The sequence below is a fragment of the Phaenicophaeus curvirostris genome, chromosome 3 (assembly GCF_032191515.1).
Source record: "Phaenicophaeus curvirostris isolate KB17595 chromosome 3, BPBGC_Pcur_1.0, whole genome shotgun sequence".
NCBI classification, from domain to species: domain Eukaryota; kingdom Metazoa; phylum Chordata; class Aves; order Cuculiformes; family Cuculidae; genus Phaenicophaeus; species Phaenicophaeus curvirostris.
The window spans coordinates 29,416,489-29,433,766 of record NC_091394.1 but is presented as its reverse complement, the minus strand read 5'-3'; the positions used below and the strand labels follow the sequence as shown (position 1 = coordinate 29,433,766).

Genomic DNA, 17,278 nt, shown 5'->3' with positions numbered 1-17,278 from the left:
CTCTTAGAGCTGAAATTTGTCTCACCTTACCAAAGAGTGTTGTGGTGCTACTAACCAGAGTTATGGTCTTCACCCTCAAGAATATTGTGTTGCTTAGCTGTGAGACTACTTTTGTTTGCAAATGTTGCTGGTTCGTATGAGGGAGTGACTTGATGCAAATTCCCTCACTCTGTTCTAGGCTTCATCCTAGAAATCCGTCCGTGGCAGTATTCTTGTTTCTCTTATAGGCATGCCCATGGTCATGAAGGAGAGAGCTGAGAGCCTTTCCTGGTGTCAGTTTGTTGTCTCATCACTAATAGTCTGAAATTTTCCCTGGTGGTAATGGGGCTTTGAGTCATAATGTGAGGCTGGTCGAGTGAGTTGATGTACAGCCAGTTGGCTTAGCTGCAGCTGTTTTGTGAAGGTTTTGTTGTGTTTCCTCAAGTTGCATGTTTTCAGGGTGGCACAGGGGGAAGCAAAAGCATCTGCACTTAGAGAGTGCCTTGATCTGTCTGCTGCTGCTGATACTGGGTTCTGTATTGGTTATGTTGACGGGTAGCATCTTAACTATGTGAGCGTGCAACTGACCTCGAGAACACATGTCATCTGATTAACCACGGAAGTTAATGTCAGGCCACGTGCTTCATAACTTGTCTGAACTGGAGCTTGTGGAACGTTTATAGCCATGGACAGAAAGATGTGGTTTGGAAAAGTATTGGAAGAAATTATTTATCCAGTATAGCCTGCTAAATCTCTTTTGGAGGATTTTACTGATGTAAAGAAGAGAAATAAATCACAAAATAGGAAATAATCAATATGTATGGAGTGCAAGCTTGGTCTAGCCCTGCTTGTGATCCATATTTGCAGCGAGAGCTGGAATGTTCCCAAAATTCAGGAAGTGAGAGCAGTATGAATATTACTAGCTGCCAGAAGTGTTAGAGGGTGAGTGATTAGTTTCCAATAAGAAAGGAGCTTTTGGGCTGGTTCCAGTTCTTTTTGGTGTAGTCTGCAAACCAGAATGACCAGTGCCGTGACCTGAAGTAGCTGTGGTGCTTATCAGAGACCGAAAATGCATAAAGATCATGATTTGTTTGCATTAGGAAATGACATAGCAGTTGACCTTGAGGAGGCATATTGGTTGGTGAACTTCCACTCTCTTGTGAAGATAAGCTCTTGGAAGTGGTTCTTCTGTGTAACATCTGTTACACCTTTTCTCTTGATAGACAGGGAGCTTTACTTCCTGTACTGCCCACTTAGATTTTAGGAGAAAGGTAGAAAGATGAAAAAATCTCCCCCTACCCCCTAATCTTCAAACTTTATTCTACTTCTTTATCATCTATGAAAGAAGACAATTTCCTTACTTGCTGTTGTGTGGCTTGTAATAAAATATTTTCCAGTTTCTTAATCCCATCTATTTCAGCGTGAAAGCGTGTATTATTTTGATTGCCTTAGGTCTGTTGTGTTTTTTTTTTTTCCTTTCCCTGAAGCACCCTCTCCCAACCCTTTCCCGCACCCAAACAAAACAACCCCCAAACCCTGCCCTTGAGAGCAGCTATGTGAAGGTAGCTGTTCAGTGATGTGTGTCTCAGAATCACGTCCTCAGGAAGCTGCGCTGGGTGAGTGCAGAGAGTGCAGAGCATGTTAAGCAGGCGGGGTGTACCAGGTGGGAGCGCAGTGCAGAGTTGCAACAATTAAATCTCTCATTGAAAGGACTTCTGTTTCCTGAGGTAAGTGTGAAATTGAGTTTTCCGCTTTTGCATTGTATAGGCAATATGTGAATGTGTGAGTATCAATTCCTTTCTCTCCTCCTCTGGGCCCATAGGCAGGTAGATTTTGACCTAGTTTTATCAAACCCACTCAGGGAGCTGTAGCACTCTCTGTAATTGTAATCTGGTGTCCTAATATGCTGATTCAAGCTGATTCCTACTTAATCACCCACTGACCTGTATCAGTGAGAAACATTTGCATTTGAGCTTTATTTAAAATTAATCTTTTTTGTTGATGATATATTTTGTAGTCTAATACTAAATCACCAGGGGAGGGAGGGACGGATCTTAGTTAAGTTTCTCTTCAGGTATCAGGCTAATTCTGTCAATGGCAGCTGACGCATAAAGCTCTAATGGGAAGCAAAATTTGTCATTTAAGTGATCAGGTGCTTCATGCCCCTCTCTGTCTCTCAGCATTTTGAATGCTACAGGGTTCTGTCATGTTGCCATAAATGAAAATCTCTTAGGAAGAAGATGTTGCATTGCATTTAAAAGCTGTTTCTGAGAGCGAGTTTAATGCCCCTAGCTTTACTCTTTGCTTCGGCAAAACTCCTTCTGTAAGGTTGTGGGATTTTGGCCTTAGTAACTTAACTTGTGACCTCACTTGAAGTTAGGTGAGCATCTTCTAAGCCTATCTTTCCCAAACACCTGCTCACTTTGTCCTAGTCCTAAATAACTAGTGGTGCGGCTTTTGTTCAGGAGATAAGGGGTAGATTTCTTTTCATGACACCCCTCCCACCTCTTCTTGGCAGCTTGAATGGCAAATGGGTCTCTCATTTGGTAGTGGAAAAACCTGGCTTTTAATTCCTCTCACTCTGGGGTTTAGGAATGAGTCAGGCATAATTAAGAGCAGCCAACAAAACGGAAGAAGTGCTAATGGCCCTGACAGGGAGTAGGCTGTAGAAATGAGCACCATCCCTTGGGATGCTTTGAATGCTGGGGATTTTGTTTATTTGCAAACTGGGAGGGAACCTTTCAATATCCTGTGCTGGGAAATGTTTATATTTGGGATGTCTTGGGACCACAGGCAGGTCTCTTATTCTGTCAGTGCACCCCTCAGGCAGTAAGAGAAACTCTAGGACTTACGGACAGTAGAAATGGTAAGGAATACCTTCAGACTCCTTCTAGTGGGGCAGAGCTGCATCTTGGGGTCCCCTGTGCTCTGCCAGGCCAGAAGGACCTTGGGAGATGTAGGGTTCAGTTACTCTGTGGCAGCTTGACAAGTGACCTTGTCAAAACCCTACAGATGTGGCAGAGTTGGGCTGGTGAGGAGCAGATCGTGCTCCCACAGCCTGGGCTCCGTGGCCGCTTGCACAGAGGGCTGGGTGATCAGGAGAGAACTGTCTGCTTTCTGTCTCTGCCTGCCTGAATGGGTACATCTCTGTGGAATATTTTAATTTAAAATAGTATTTCTTATGGGTAAAGTACCTCGTGCGAAACTGTCTGATGAGCATAGCTGTACTGTTTTGACTCAGCAGTAAGAAACTGTACCTATCGTTTGCTGACCTGGCATGTTGCAGGTGATTAGTAGTGTTTGCTGTTGGAACAAAGTGCAGCTTATCCTGGTCATATTTGACCAAAATAAGGTCTTTGGAGCTGGGTAATGTGGATGTGTCAAAGTTTGCAGATAAAAGGAGGGAGCGGTGCAACTGACTACGTGAAATGGAACAGCGAGCAGCATGTGAGTCTCTTTCTGTTTCGTATGAACACCAAAAATTTTCATCTGATCTGTTTTTTTGCTCCAGAATTGCAAACTTCTAAATTTAGCTTCATTCCTGTGGGTGACGTTTCTGTCTCTGCCTCCTGCTGTTAGGACTGGCTGATGACAATCTTGAAGGTAAATGCTGTTGGCTGGTATCTTGCAACTAGCCTCCTTTTTCATGATCCACCTCCAATTGCTCAGCTGCCAGAGAGGCAGGACAACTGCTGTCCTGTTTGATCTGCACCATTGAGATAATCCAGAGCAGATTCTTCCATCAGCATGGATCCTCTGGAGCTGGTTCATAGGATGTTGTAGGCTCATCTATGGCAATTTCACTCAGCTTTGTTTTTTGTGGTTTTATGTATCTAGGACTGTGTAGACCTGATTGTCATCTTGGCAAGGGCTAAAGCTAAAAAAAAACAGTGCCAGTTTGCACTAGCTAGGGATTTGGCCAAATTCAAATGCTTTTGTTCTGCAATATTTCTGTGCAATTGTGAATAACTGGAGGGAAAGGATAGTGAGTGTAGGCTGCCTGGCTTAGAGAAAGGTGCCTGGAAGACAGGTAATTCTGGAGAGAAGAATGGATTAACTTTGTCATCTTAGTGCTAGCTTTATTTCCCTCCAAATGCTTATAGTCTCTTAGTTGTAATCTACACGGTGGATGGTGTGTCTATGGAGGTACTTAATTTCTGGATCATAGGCTGTCATGATTTTCATGTTCTGTGGAAAAGCTGATATGTTCAAGAAAGCCACAAAAATTCTCAGTCATAGCATGGAGATGCTGCCAGCTGGAAGAGGTGGAGCAGAAGTGGATGGTTTTCTGAGCTTTGATTCTGTGTGGCAAAAAAGAATTTGTTCAGATTCTGTCACCTCTGCCTGATGGCTTATGACATAAGTGTAGTTGTGATTAAGTTGTCCAGGAGCTTTGAGGCACTCTGAGTGGTGCTTGCATGACCTTGAACCAACTGCTTCGTCTCTCAGCGTTTCTTTTCTTAGATGATGAAAGGATATAATGATTATAATACGTCTTTCTTAACAAGGGTGTTGTGATGAATAAATTAATTAATCATTGTGCTGTTCTCAGTTTCTATGGTAATTAGTACTACAGAATAGCCTAAAAATAAGTAGGCTCATTTAGTGAAGGATATTCAGGGGAAATCAGGTAGTACATCCTGGGCATTTCCAACAGCCACGTTATGCTTTGTCCAAGCATGAATTTGATGAAAACTTACACAGATGCTGAATCTTGCAGCAGAAATGTTTCCAAAAATTAAATATGTTCCTTCCTCTTCACTAGTAGTTTTAAGTGACTCTAGCACACATTTTCTTCCATATCTGTGGTCAAACCTTGCAATTAGTTCCTGTGTATAGAACAGTACTCACCCTTCACCCCCATCTCCTTTCTGGCCTAAGGGCACCTGAAATGAATGGATCTTTCTTCATCATAAATCATACATACTCAGTAATACTGTCAAAGAATTCTTAATGTGTTTGGGGAGTTTATGTAATAAACCTTCCTTGAGAAAGGTGAAGTATCGTCAATGCAGTGGCTTGCTCAAAGTCTGTTATTAGCCTTGCCGTACAGCAAGTAGAGCATGCCTAAATACGTGCATAAGTCTGTGCAAAGTTTTTGAGGCTTTCTTTCAGTGATCAGCTAACTACATCAGCATGCCCCGAAGCCAGTCTTTAAAAATGTGATATGATATTTAATCTTCTGTGAATTGTATTAGATTCTACAAGCATCATTAAAGTATATTTTTGGGGCTTTAAAGTTAATATAACTTTGGACCCTAATAAGTTAGGAAGTATGTGTGAAGATGTGTTCTCCAGTGAAGACAGCACACCTTCAAGGCTGTGGGTTTTATTGCTTATTGTCACTGGGGCAGTACTTGCATAGAAAAAGTATTATGTCAACACGCATTATTGTGTTTTGACTTATTATCCAACTCCTGTGATGGATGTTCAATGGTTTTCTTTGCAGTGGGTTCCAGAAATAACTTCTTTCTGACCTGGCCAGTTGGGACCACTTTATGGTTCAGGTTTGTACAGAGCTTTCTCTGCAGCAAACCTGGACTTTCTTTTTCCTCTTGCTATTTATAGCTGTGCTATACCAGCTGCGGCAACCTTCATCTGCTCACTTCCTGCAGCACCTGCCTGCGTATTGCTGGGAAGCAATGAATTGCAAGAGAGCGACAGATGTCCCTGTCCCCTTTTCCTTCTTGGGGAATAGAAAGCTGATGTTTTGGCATTCCTGGCCTCTGGCTCACCCAGAAAAAGAGAGCTTGAGGCTTTGCTGTGGCCTCTGACAAGGTACCAGCAGAACAGGTAACATGAGTGACAAACAGCTGAAATACATGTTTTATTCTTCAGACCTTTATGGCTCTTGAGTCATGTGATTGTTTCTCAAATCTTAAAAACTCTTGGCTCATGCAGAGGACAGCCCAAATCTGCAAGAAGGACCTTTGTGCTGTGCTCTCAGCCACTTGGCTGTACCTTGATCTTCTGCTGAAGGGGTCATCAGCTTTTCAGGTTCCTCCCTAGATATCTGTAACCATTTGTGAATCTCTCACCAGACAGCAGCAGCCCTGTGAATGTTGCGCAGACCCACAGCAAGTGGAAGAGGGTGTGGGGGAAGAGAAAGAGGTCTCCTGGTTCTACTTTGCAAGGCTTGTCACTTCCTTTGCTCCTGCTGCACCTTTCTGACACTAGACTTTTGGAGCTTATGGATTTTCCTACCCAGTTAGTTTTCATTTCTGTTACTAGTTAGATCTCAGCCCTGAAGGGCTTCCAGTTCCTGTCAGGTTTGCACCAGGCAGAGTCACTCCTTGCAATTGCCTTTGCCTCCGTCTATGTGTATGGTTTCACTGTCATATTCCCCAGCCCTCCCTTCCAACGTGTGTGCCCATATGCACACAAACATATGCTGTCTCTCTTGTGGAGACCTGCAGATATTCCTAACAATATTTTCTGATTCCTGCTCTTCTCCGCTTTCCTGTCAAAAGTCCCCTTACCCCCCTTGGCTGTCACTGGATGATGAGAGCAAATAATGACAAAAATGTTTTTGGGCTTGTGCTGATGCCAGTTGTGCCCTCATGTGCAGCCTGGCTCCTCCCTTTGTGCTAAAAGGAGGACTGAGAAGAGTCCAGTCTGAGTAAGCTTCAAGCAAGGTGTTCACCTGTGTTAGCTCAGTACCTCCAACTGGTATTGGGGTGTTAAACACAAACTAGAGAGCTCAGTCGGCTGTCCAAGAGGAGGTCTGCTGCAGTATTAAATATTGACATAGTTATTGAAGTCAAGTGGTGTAAGAGTGCTGACAGAGCTTCAGTGGCTTTTTCCTTCCAAACTACGTACTGCAAGAGGAATCGAATAGGTATTATGCACTTTAATTCTTACTGTGGATGATGGCTTGCCTTTTATTCCCAAGCTGAGCTGTGGAAGAGTGGAGGAGGGTTGTGAGGCTTGCAGTATGATTAGGGATAAAGTTATATTGCAGCCATGAAGCTACATATTCAACCTTTGAACAAGACCATGTTAGGAAAGGCCAAGGACTTACATGGCTGAGGCAACTCTTTAACTTGTCTTTAGACATATTCTGAAGGAATCATGCTCACCTTGTTGCTACTAATTTGTCAAAATCATTGTTTGAGACATTTTGGGAAAGTAAGAAATGTCATAATTCTGTATAGATAGATGCACAATGCAACCTTGTTACTTGAAAGAATGTTTTTAGTCGTTCTTTACAAAAAGAAAAAAAAAAGGAAAAGAAAAAAGTGTGACTTCCGGACACACATTTGCAAGTGTCTGTTTCCTTGATTGACTGAGCACTGAGTCAAAATGATGTTGTCGCTACATTTACAGCTTCTGCAAATATATTTGCACGTATGGGAACAATGTATGCCACCTAGGTGGCAAGCCTTATCTTAACCTTTTAATTTGGCTCTATTATTTTCCTTTTTCTTCCTATAGATTGCACTAACATTTTAAAACTTTGATCTTGTACAGAAACACTTAGCAGCATTACTTAGTGTTCAGAACAGCCAAAATCTTGTTGGGATGTTCTTTCTTCTTTTTCCCTAGGGCACTGTTTGCTTTTGCTTAGAGGTGACTTTTGTTTTATTCTTCAGTTCTGAATACCTCATCTCATTCTCTCCTAGCACTGATCTTCTGCTACAAGGATGTCACTGGGACAGGGAATGTGAGGCTTGATAGCACATTGAGTATATGATTTCTGGACCAAGGATATGAGGTCAGAAAAATTATCTTAGTCCCAATCGTGTTCACATCAATAGAAAATTGTTTACCTGTAAATCTGTAAGTGCAGAGATTGGTTATGGGTGACAGCAAAATGAGATCAGAGAACTTCCCCAGTCAGTTCATTGACATCCAAAATGTGGAGGGTAGAGCTTCTATGCAGATGCTGATTTACATCTGCAGAAAGAATACTTCTGCTCTGTTGTTAAACCTAAGCCTTTCCTTTGGAATTTAGAGGCATTGGGGCTTTTTCTTACAATAATGCTGCAGTATTGTTATACTTGGGGTTTTTTATATGCATTCACAGATAAAGCAGATTAACTACAGTTGCATCTTGTAGTATCTGAGCTCAGATTTAGCTTGGGCAGTGTGTGACTGAAGATTTTGTGTGGATACTTCTGTGCAAAATGTAAAGCTACTAGGTTGCTTACAGCTGAAAACTGGATCTCACGTCTTCAGCAATTCCTTCCTGAGTTCCTGTAACTAATTTCTAATGTGGCCTTCATCTCGTGTGTTTCAGCTGGGAATTGCCTAGCATTGTGGGGTAGCTCTCTTCTGTTTTGCACTCTCAGCTGCACCATAGTCTTCTAATGATCCTTTCTGACTGTCTTTCTTTGTGCCACCTGTGCTGCCTTCCATAGGGACGTGGAGGTAGTAACAGGAAGGAGAGGATAAAGAAGGTAAAACCTCCACTCATTTTATTCCACTTTGCCTTGGTGTAGCCTGCGAGTGATAAACAGGCATCATCCTCTGTAGCAGTTTTGGGCTCCCTCTGCACACGGCGTGTGTGTTAACACCATGTGTCATGCGATGCTGGTGCAGAGCAGGACCCCGTGCTTTGTGCTGGCCGTGTCCCTCCCAGTGGTGGCCTCTATACCATGGCAAAGCATCCCAAAAGTGCCGTTTAGGCAGCCAACACGTGCTATTTACTCCTGCAGCTGTTGCCTGCGTTTCCTCCTGCCTTTATAACTGCAGCCTCTGCTCCCTCCTGAGTCAGGATTGTCACTGTGTGTTTGCTGAAGTGCCTTGTGAGCCAAAATCTGATGCTGTTACAAAATCAGCAACAGGACCAGTTATGCCAACATTGGTGATATCAGTTGTTAGCATCTGAAGAGATGACGTGTGTTTTGTTTTCCCTACTGCCTGAAGCAGGATATGGTACAGTGTGGTCCAGAGGGCTGTCCTGCGTTGCAAACCCCCCATCCATGCCTACCTTCTCTTCTTGAACTATGTTATTTCTGGTTTGCTGGCCTCACCCATCGATTAACATGTTGTAACCTTGTTGCTGTGGAGGAAAGAACAAGCAATATTTGTATGGAAAGGAAGAAGCCCTCCAACAGCTGTGGTTCTCAGGTATTAGCTCTGTTTTGGGAATAACATTGCAGTAAGAGAAGATCAGAGGTCACCATGCAAATATTTTTTGTTTTCTTATTGTATTCTCTGGATGTAAGTTCATACTTCTTCAAATACAGCAAGGAAGGCAATGTAAAAATTTGTGAAAACGTCTCCCCTTCATATTTATCATGCATTGAAGAGACTAGAACCAAAGCAAGTTAAACAACTCACTGTGAAAGTAAACACAGCTGCCTTTTTTTGCATAGCTGTAAGAACTAAGTGGGGAAATGCAAGAATCCCTTTATAATGAATAGTTTAGAACAAGACTAGTAACAATGTTTGTTTAATTCAGGGCATTAACAGATTGTTCTCTGTGGCCTTTGGCAGGCCTGGGTCTAAACAGAGCCTCTTGTCTCGGGTGAAGTTGTCATCAGTGAGAAGGTTTATGTTTCAGAGGACCGTGTTCTATAAGCTGCTAGTGTAACCAGGCAAACAGTTGATTTGACTAAAAAACATGCCATTCCTTTTTGTTGTGTGGAAGTGTGGGTGTTGCAGTATAGTTACTTGGTTGCTCGTTGATCCAGAGGCAGAAGTTCAAGAGCCTGTAGAAATGCATCCATTTAAACATTTTTTTTCTTTCTTTCATGCTTCATGCAGACTTAGAGATTGAGCCAAATAGTTAAAAATCCTCAGGGGTTTAAAGGATTAAATGAGAACACTTGTTAAGGTGCAGGAAGGGCTGAAAAGTCCTGAAAATATGACAGGAGGTAGGTGCTAAAGGACCTACTTAGTGAGCAACAGCCTCCCCTGTTAGGGGTATAAATACAACTGTGGTGGTGAACTGGTGGGTTGGTAGGCATTTTATAGCTGGGGGGAAAAAAAAGGGAGATTTAGTGATATCTGACCTGAAGATTTCCAGCTGGCCAATTTGGTGAAGCCAGTGGGAAGATGCTTTCTTATTAACAGTCATAAATTTTTCTCCTTCCAGTTTACAAGGTCAGAACTAGTTTTCATTCTTGCTTAGCTGAACTCTTTTGTTCCTACTGGTTCCTGTAAGTAACATGTTCTTCACTTTTTTTCTGTTTGTCTCAGGTACTGAAAGGTTCAGGCTGGAGGTTTTCCTGTGGTCTTCGTAGCCACTGCCCAGCACTGCCCTGAGGAGAAGCAGCTGGAAGACAGGCACTGCTGTAAGGAGAAGCAGCAGCCAGTCTAGTGCTGCACCTTGGCTGCGGGGCACCAGGGTGAGCCTCCTCGCAAGGCTGCTGTACCTCCCTGCGCCAGCTGCCATGGAGACTCTGTCCCAGGACTCTCTGCTGGAGTGCCAGATTTGCTTCAACTACTACAGCCCCCGCCGGCGGCCCAAGCTGCTGGACTGCAAGCACACCTGCTGCTCAGTGTGCCTGCAGCAGATGAGGACCAGCCAGAAGGACCTGCGCTGCCCCTGGTGCCGTGGGATCACCAAGCTGCCTCCGGGGTACTCCGTGTCGCAGCTGCCTGATGACCCTGAGGTGATTGCCGTCATTGCAATCCCCCATACCTCAGAGCATACCCCCGTATTCATTAAACTCCCCAGCAATGGGTGCTACATGCTGCCCTTGCCCCTCTCCAAGGAGAGGGCGCTACTGCCAGGAGACATTGGCTGCCGCCTTCTGCCTGGTGGCCAGCAGAAGTCCCTGGCAATGGTGACGATCCCAGCGGAGCAGCAGCCGCTGCAGGGCAGCCTTCCCGCTGAGGGGGGAGCAGAGGAACCGGACCGGAGAGGTGTTGTGAAAAGTTCCACCTGGTCGGGTGTTTGCACTGTGATCCTGGTGGCCTGCGTCCTGGTCTTCCTCCTGGGCATTGTCCTCCACAACATGTCATGCATTTCCAAGCGCTTCACGGTGATCTCCTGTGGCTGAGGCGAGGAGGGAGAATGTGCTCCCCTGGGGGTTGGGTCGGGTCGGTGGTGACGGTGGTATCGAGCAAGACAATTCACCACAGTGTTGCCCAATGACTGCAGAACACTGGGGCAGCAGCGCACTGGCCTGGCCGCAGCCCCTGCTGGTGCAGCGCAGCGTGCAGAGAAAATCACGACCTGTTTCTGGCAGCAGCAGCACTGAGGAGGACTGCATGCATCACCATAGTCATTTATCAAAGGGACTGCAACTTAACAGTGATTTTATTTTTTTTTTTTAATCGTGTTATGAAATTAAAGACATCCACGTAGCTGGTTATACTGTACAGTATATGGTATGGGCTCTTCTGTAAACACAATAGATTAAAATCAAAACTGCTCCATGTAGAATTAAAGGAGAATCGGCGTGCAATTCTGTACAAGGTGTTCAGTACCAGTCCACACACGCATTATTTTGTAATGGGGGGGAGGGAGACTTGGAAAATCAAGAAATCATTTAGCTGGTAATGCATTTTGTATGTTTTAAACTGCACATTAATTGAACTAAGTTAGGGAGTTGTACAGTAGTTTTTAAAAGGATATGTTTTACAAGCAATCGTTTCGTTCCATGGCGTGTGTCTTTTGCTTCTCTATTTTCTCCCATTTTTTTCCACTACAGGGAAGTGGCACTTCCAGCATCTTTTCTTTGAAGGAGCTTCCAAGCGGGGAGCAAAGTGGGCTAGGAGGAGTACCTAAAAACGCAGCCAAAACACTTGTGCCTAATTGGTTTCACACAAAGAATGGCTTTGAATGGCAAACATTGGACATATTGTTTAACCTCCAGTCTGACAGCAGGACTTCCTAACAACCTGGCCTTCATAGCCATTACTGAACAAATGGGTCATTGTAATTATTTTTCTAGAGGTTGGGTTTTCTTATTGAAGATTTTAGACCTATTTTGTCTCTGTCTTGCCTAGGAGATGCAACTGTGTTCTCATGGATGGTATGAGAGAGGAGTTGCTCTAAGGAAGCTTTACCATCCCCACTGAGACCAAGGACCCTTATATGCAATCATCTAGTAAGAGACAGTGACAGCTGTGAGGAGAACCCAGGCCAACCTAACGCTCTACTGGGTGGCTCACCCCTCCTAAACCACTGTGCCTGTCCTGGTATCAATTGTCTGGGTGAGCATACCAGTGCCTCTCCACACGTTTCAGTCTTATAAATGTTGATGTTTGCAAGGACAGGATTGAAAAAAACACAGTAAGTGACTCCCTCCACTTGTGAGTGTCATGAAACCAAATTCATTTGCAGTTCGCTTCTGGCAAAGAGCCGAATTCCTGAACCTTCGCTACACTAAGCAGTCCTACTAGCTTTAGCAGTACTGCTCATGAGTAAAATAGAACTCTGTGTGAATTTGGGTATTTGGCAAGTATGAATGCTGAAATCTGTGTGAGATTAGGGATCGGATTGAGGGGCACGTGCTAGACCTTTAATAAGACGGAAGAAAGCTATTGGTTTACACGGCTGCTTTTTGCAAACACGAAGTGTAACCTCCCGGAAATGTGACCTCTTGCTGTTTACCTGCAGCTCCACTCAATGCCATATTATAACACTGGAGAACATAATTTTTACTATGCCGTGCCCAAGTTGGCCCTGTAGACATCAGTGGTTTTCTGGTTATGTCACAATCCAGTTGCTGGTTCACAATAAATGTTCTCAGCTGGGACTTCCATCAGGAACATACCTCTAACTTTGCGCTGGATTTTGGCCCCTCCCTGTTCCCAAACAATTTTTTTTACTCCTGTTAGCTGAAGAGTAGCATGTATGGTGCTTAATTGTTATGATGTGTGTTCCATCATGTATGGAGAGGAACCATTGTGCTGATTCTTACCTACTGTGCATATTGTGCATAGCACAGCAGAAAATAAACCATCCTCAGATAACACATTCAATGCCTTTTTAGTGCAAGGCCCATGTGCAGTATGCCTTGAACCTGACTTAAGAGTATTGTAATACATGGACACCGCTGCAGCATGTTTCATTTGGTAGCAGTAGGGAACGGCAGGAATTCCTAAATGTGTCTTCTGAACGTGCTAGTCTCTTGTTGCCAATAGGTAGCCAGATTTCTACTGACATCCCATGCTATGCTGCTTACTGTGTAAAGGAAAGCCAGTTAACAAAAAAAAAAAAAATCTTGCCTTTATTAGACTCTTAAGGAAGTGACCAGATACAGGACTTGACCCTCTACTGCCTTATCCCCTGTAGCGATTGATGAGTGTGCCAGGAGCATCAAGCATAGCTGGAACTATTCTGAGAACAGCACTGATGTGTTTTGCAGCAACTTATCTGCGTTGTCAATGATTGCACAAAATCACGAGTCAGTCAAAGAGCAGGTCCTGGAGATACAGTGCTGATAACGTTAACTTCCATCCGGCTGTACCGGCTCAACTGAAGCTCTTGAGGCCAAGGTTTGGCATTGCAAAGAATAGCTGTCTTGGAAACTGGCTCTCTTCATCCCTACACAGAGAGTATAGTATGAAAGAGAAATCAGAAATTAGGTTAAAATGCCACACTGCATAATACATTGTGCAACAGGCAGACCTGGTGTTTATCCGGTATTAATGATGTAAAATATAAGCAGAATACCATCCTGTATTCCGTAATGAAGTACATTGTTTTGTTAATATCAATTTCCTGTACTTTTCGTGCCTGCTGAAATGCATGTTTGACCTAATTTCTGATCCAGACATTTGCCTGCTCTCAGCCTTGTGTAAGAGCAATAAGTAAAACCTCAAGATATTTGCGTGCATGCACGTGCATGCACGTGCATTCATGGCGTGTACATTCCTTCCTTTTTATAAATAGAACTTCTGGAGATGTTTCTGTTCTGGCTTTAGACTGTGACTATCATTTTAAATTTGTAGCTGCCATATCATGTTGAATCTTCTAGATCTTTTGCTGACTTGTGTAGAAGTGAACTAAGTAGTTTGTTGTAATGTACAGTGTTAAAATGTTTCTCAAATATGTTGATAGTCATACTACTTTAAAAATGCACTGCAATCTGTCCCATTTCTTGGTCCAATACCTGGCATTAAAAAGTGATACTGCTATATACATTTTTTTTTTTAATGGCCTTGCCTTTGTAATTTTTTTCTGTGGAGAAATACTTCTGGACTTAGGTCGAAATCATCAGGTTCTGGCTAGTTTTGGTTCCCTGATGATCAGTAAGAAATCACTGCCCGGTTCCACCAGGAAAAAAAATTACTGTGACTCAGTACTGTTTGAGCAACCAAAATTTATACAAAAAACTTATATGTAATTACTCAAGCATCTGCATTTTTAGAGCAAATTACTTGGTATGAATGTGTATTTATTTCCTTGTTTAATGGGGAGGATGTGTGTGTTGGAGTCCAGCTTTGTTTTTTTTTTTTTTTCCTGGAGGGTCCCATCTTCCATTTTTGGCTTGTGCTTTCCTGGCAGACTTTAGGGTTCACTCTGTGAAATTCTGTTTAGTGAATTTTAAAAATTCAAAATATGCAACTTTGGTATGCAGGATGTTTTTAGGAAATTGTGTGTTCAGTGATTGTTCATGCTTAACCAAGATGTAAAGGAGCCTGGATATTTTGTAAACATGGAGCAATCATGAGTCCAAAGTTTCATCTTTATTAATGAAGCTCAGTCTGAATAAAAATTAGCAGAAAAAGAATATTATCAAGTGAATTATGGTACCTCTGTTACTTTGCCACCAAAGGAAGAGCATGGAAGGGAATTTGTTAGAATTGCTCTGTATTTTGTGAGGGGATGGTTGAAATTCGACTCTCAGTGTTTTGAGGCGAAATGTTAAGTGTGGGTTGTGGTAAACAGTGAAAGGTTTTTCATGTTTTATTTACCTTGGCATACAGAAGTATAGCTGTTGACTTCTGAGCCGCACAACAGATTTTTCTTCTTTTCTGTTTTAATCAGATGACTTCAATGTTTTAAGTAGATGTTTGCTTATGAAAGTGGGGGATTACTGATCTTGACTTAAACATGTATTATACAGACTGACACACCAGCTCCCTCTTCCCCATGAGTTCCCCTTCCTAGTGATGTTGCTTTTGCTGGAGCCCTGGGCAGTGAACCTTTCTAATACTGCAAATGCTTTTCTGGACCAGAGTTGGCTGTTGTTACACTGGTTTTGTAAGGTTCACAATAGGGCTAAACCAAAACCTAATGATTCATATGTGATTTGAGCTTTTCTGTAGGTGTCCTGATATCAAATCTCCTGGCACCAATCTGCTGTCCGAACTGCAAATCTCTGTGTTCTCTGGATCTTTTCACAACAATGCCAGGTAGTGGAGGATGTTGCCTCCTCCCAATCACAGAAAGGAGCTGTGCCCACCTTCCACAGCTAAACTGCCCCCAGAGAAGGTGGCATGTCAAGTGAACGCATCTCAAGTAAATGTTGCAGTTGAAGTGCTTTTTTATCCTAGTTGCACAGAAAGTGTGGCTTGAGATTTGGGGTTTTTTTTCAGACTTTTTCTATGAGTGGATGGAGGGAAGAAGATACGTGGGAGCAGATGAGTCGAAGCATCATCTGGGAGGCTGTCGAAGTCGCTGCTGGCCCCGAAGGCAAAGCTTTTTCTGTAAGAGCTTCAGTAGGGCAAGATTGTCTGGAAATGTTGCAATGGCTTTACAGTATGTTAGTGACCTTTCTGGTGCTGCACGCTGTGTGTAGGCCTGACAGCTGGGGCTGTTGTGTTCTTTCTCTTTGTTACTTTACTTCTTGCATGCTTGTGTCAACAAGCCAAGCTGCTTGCTTCATCCTGAAGTTGAACAATTTTTCAGACATTTCTTAAGTTGCCCTGAGCATCTCTAATGAAAAAAATTACCTTCCAAGTATAGTGAAATTCAATGCTTAATAAATGTTTGTAAAATGCATTTTCAAGTATTTCCTTATGCTTCAATACATTTTTAGTTCCAAATAATTCCTGTAATTTTTGTGCTAAGCATGTTCCTGAACATCAGAGGCAATTATGAGGAATTTGATAAGATTCACAGCTAGAAGAAGAAAGTCTTTTTTATCGCCATTATTCATCTTCAGATCAGCCCGTCTGTTTTCACTCTCCACATCTGTATCACACTGAAGTATTTAAACAAGGGGATGAAATGGGGACTTGTGGACATGCATGGAGCCCCTGTAGACATGAGCACATGAGTGTGTTTCTATGCTCAAGGGTGTGTATGCATACAGCACATGCTTACACATAGTAAAGAGGATTAGTGGAAGGGCGTCAGGCTAGAAAATCACAGGAAAGTCGTGTACTTTATAATGCTATATTGATCAGGCGCTGAAATAGCTCGGTAGCATGAAGTCTAGGTATCACTACCCAGATTTCATGGGAATGAGTTGCTATTCCCTCTGAGCTGTCTCCTGCAAACCAACTCCTGTTGCTGTCAGATGACTCGCTGCTCCACAAGTGATGTCTTGCCTGGTCTTCAGGTGAGGAGCCACATCTTTGCTCTGTGTCTCCAGGCTGGGATGTCCACCCAGAAGGGAACAGTCAGATGCCTGGGCTTTTAGTTTTTCAGGAGTCTTAAGTTCCAGCTTTCAAAGCAGAGATGCATAAAGCATGCCTGAAAGCCTGAAGGCAACATACAGACTTGGCCTGAACTGGTTTGAAAGATTGAAGGAAGGGTGCAGAAGGAGGACACTGGAAATAAACAGGCCATTAGGCAGTAGCCTGAAAATGCAGATTTGTACGTGCAAAAACATCCACTGAGCATGCTTTAGAGTGGCCTGCATATGTCATTTCTGTCAAATTGTATCTCAAGAGTGGCAGTGAAACTCCAGATCTTGCATTTCCTTCAACACCTCTGAGCTAGGAGGCTGCCTTTTTCAAATGTTCAGTTTTCCACCTAACTAAAAACTCAGAGGATGTGCAGAAATCATTTAGGGTGCTGAATCATCATTGAAGCTGAGGACTCTGACACAAGCTGAACAGGAACTCGGCAGGAAGAAGTTGGGATAGAAAATAAAGTAATCTTGAATTCTCTGTGTGTACAGATATGTCACGTTGGTTACAATAAAAACTTGTTTTATTTGCATGTCCGTTCATCTGTTCACTGAATGTTGAAAAGCAGGTGGTCATCTCTGAGCACAAATAATGAAGTTGACAATGTTGGAATGCTAGACAGCTAAAGACAGGATTTGTTGAACCTGTGAGATCAGAGAAACAAAAAAGAAAAGAGGTGGCTATTTGATACACTATTGCACTCATTGGATAATAGAATCATTTGGATTGGAAAGGATCTTAAAGATCATCCAGTTCAACCCCTTTGCCATGGGCAGGGACACCTTCCACTAGGTCAGGTTACTCAAAACCTCAT

General features: G+C 43.1%; 1 protein-coding gene across 6 annotated transcripts in view; it reads left to right on the top strand.

Annotated features, from left to right (window-relative positions):
- The window catches only part of RNF152 (ring finger protein 152), a 44,690-nt gene extending 33,368 nt beyond the window's left edge, over positions 1-11,322 (top strand). For 4 of the 6 annotated variants that reach the window (XM_069853530.1, XM_069853527.1, XM_069853526.1 and 1 more), the window contains one exon: positions 10,126-11,322. In XM_069853530.1, the coding sequence (XP_069709631.1) occupies positions 10,320-10,931 (612 nt within the window). In that variant the 5' untranslated portion in view covers positions 10,126-10,319 and the 3' untranslated portion in view covers positions 10,932-11,322. Of the gene's footprint in view, positions 1-5,492; positions 5,773-10,125 lie in introns of those variants that run through there. The other 2 variants (XM_069853533.1, XM_069853531.1) reach the window with 2 other exon arrangements.
- Positions 11,323-17,278: the final 5,956 nt, after the last annotated feature.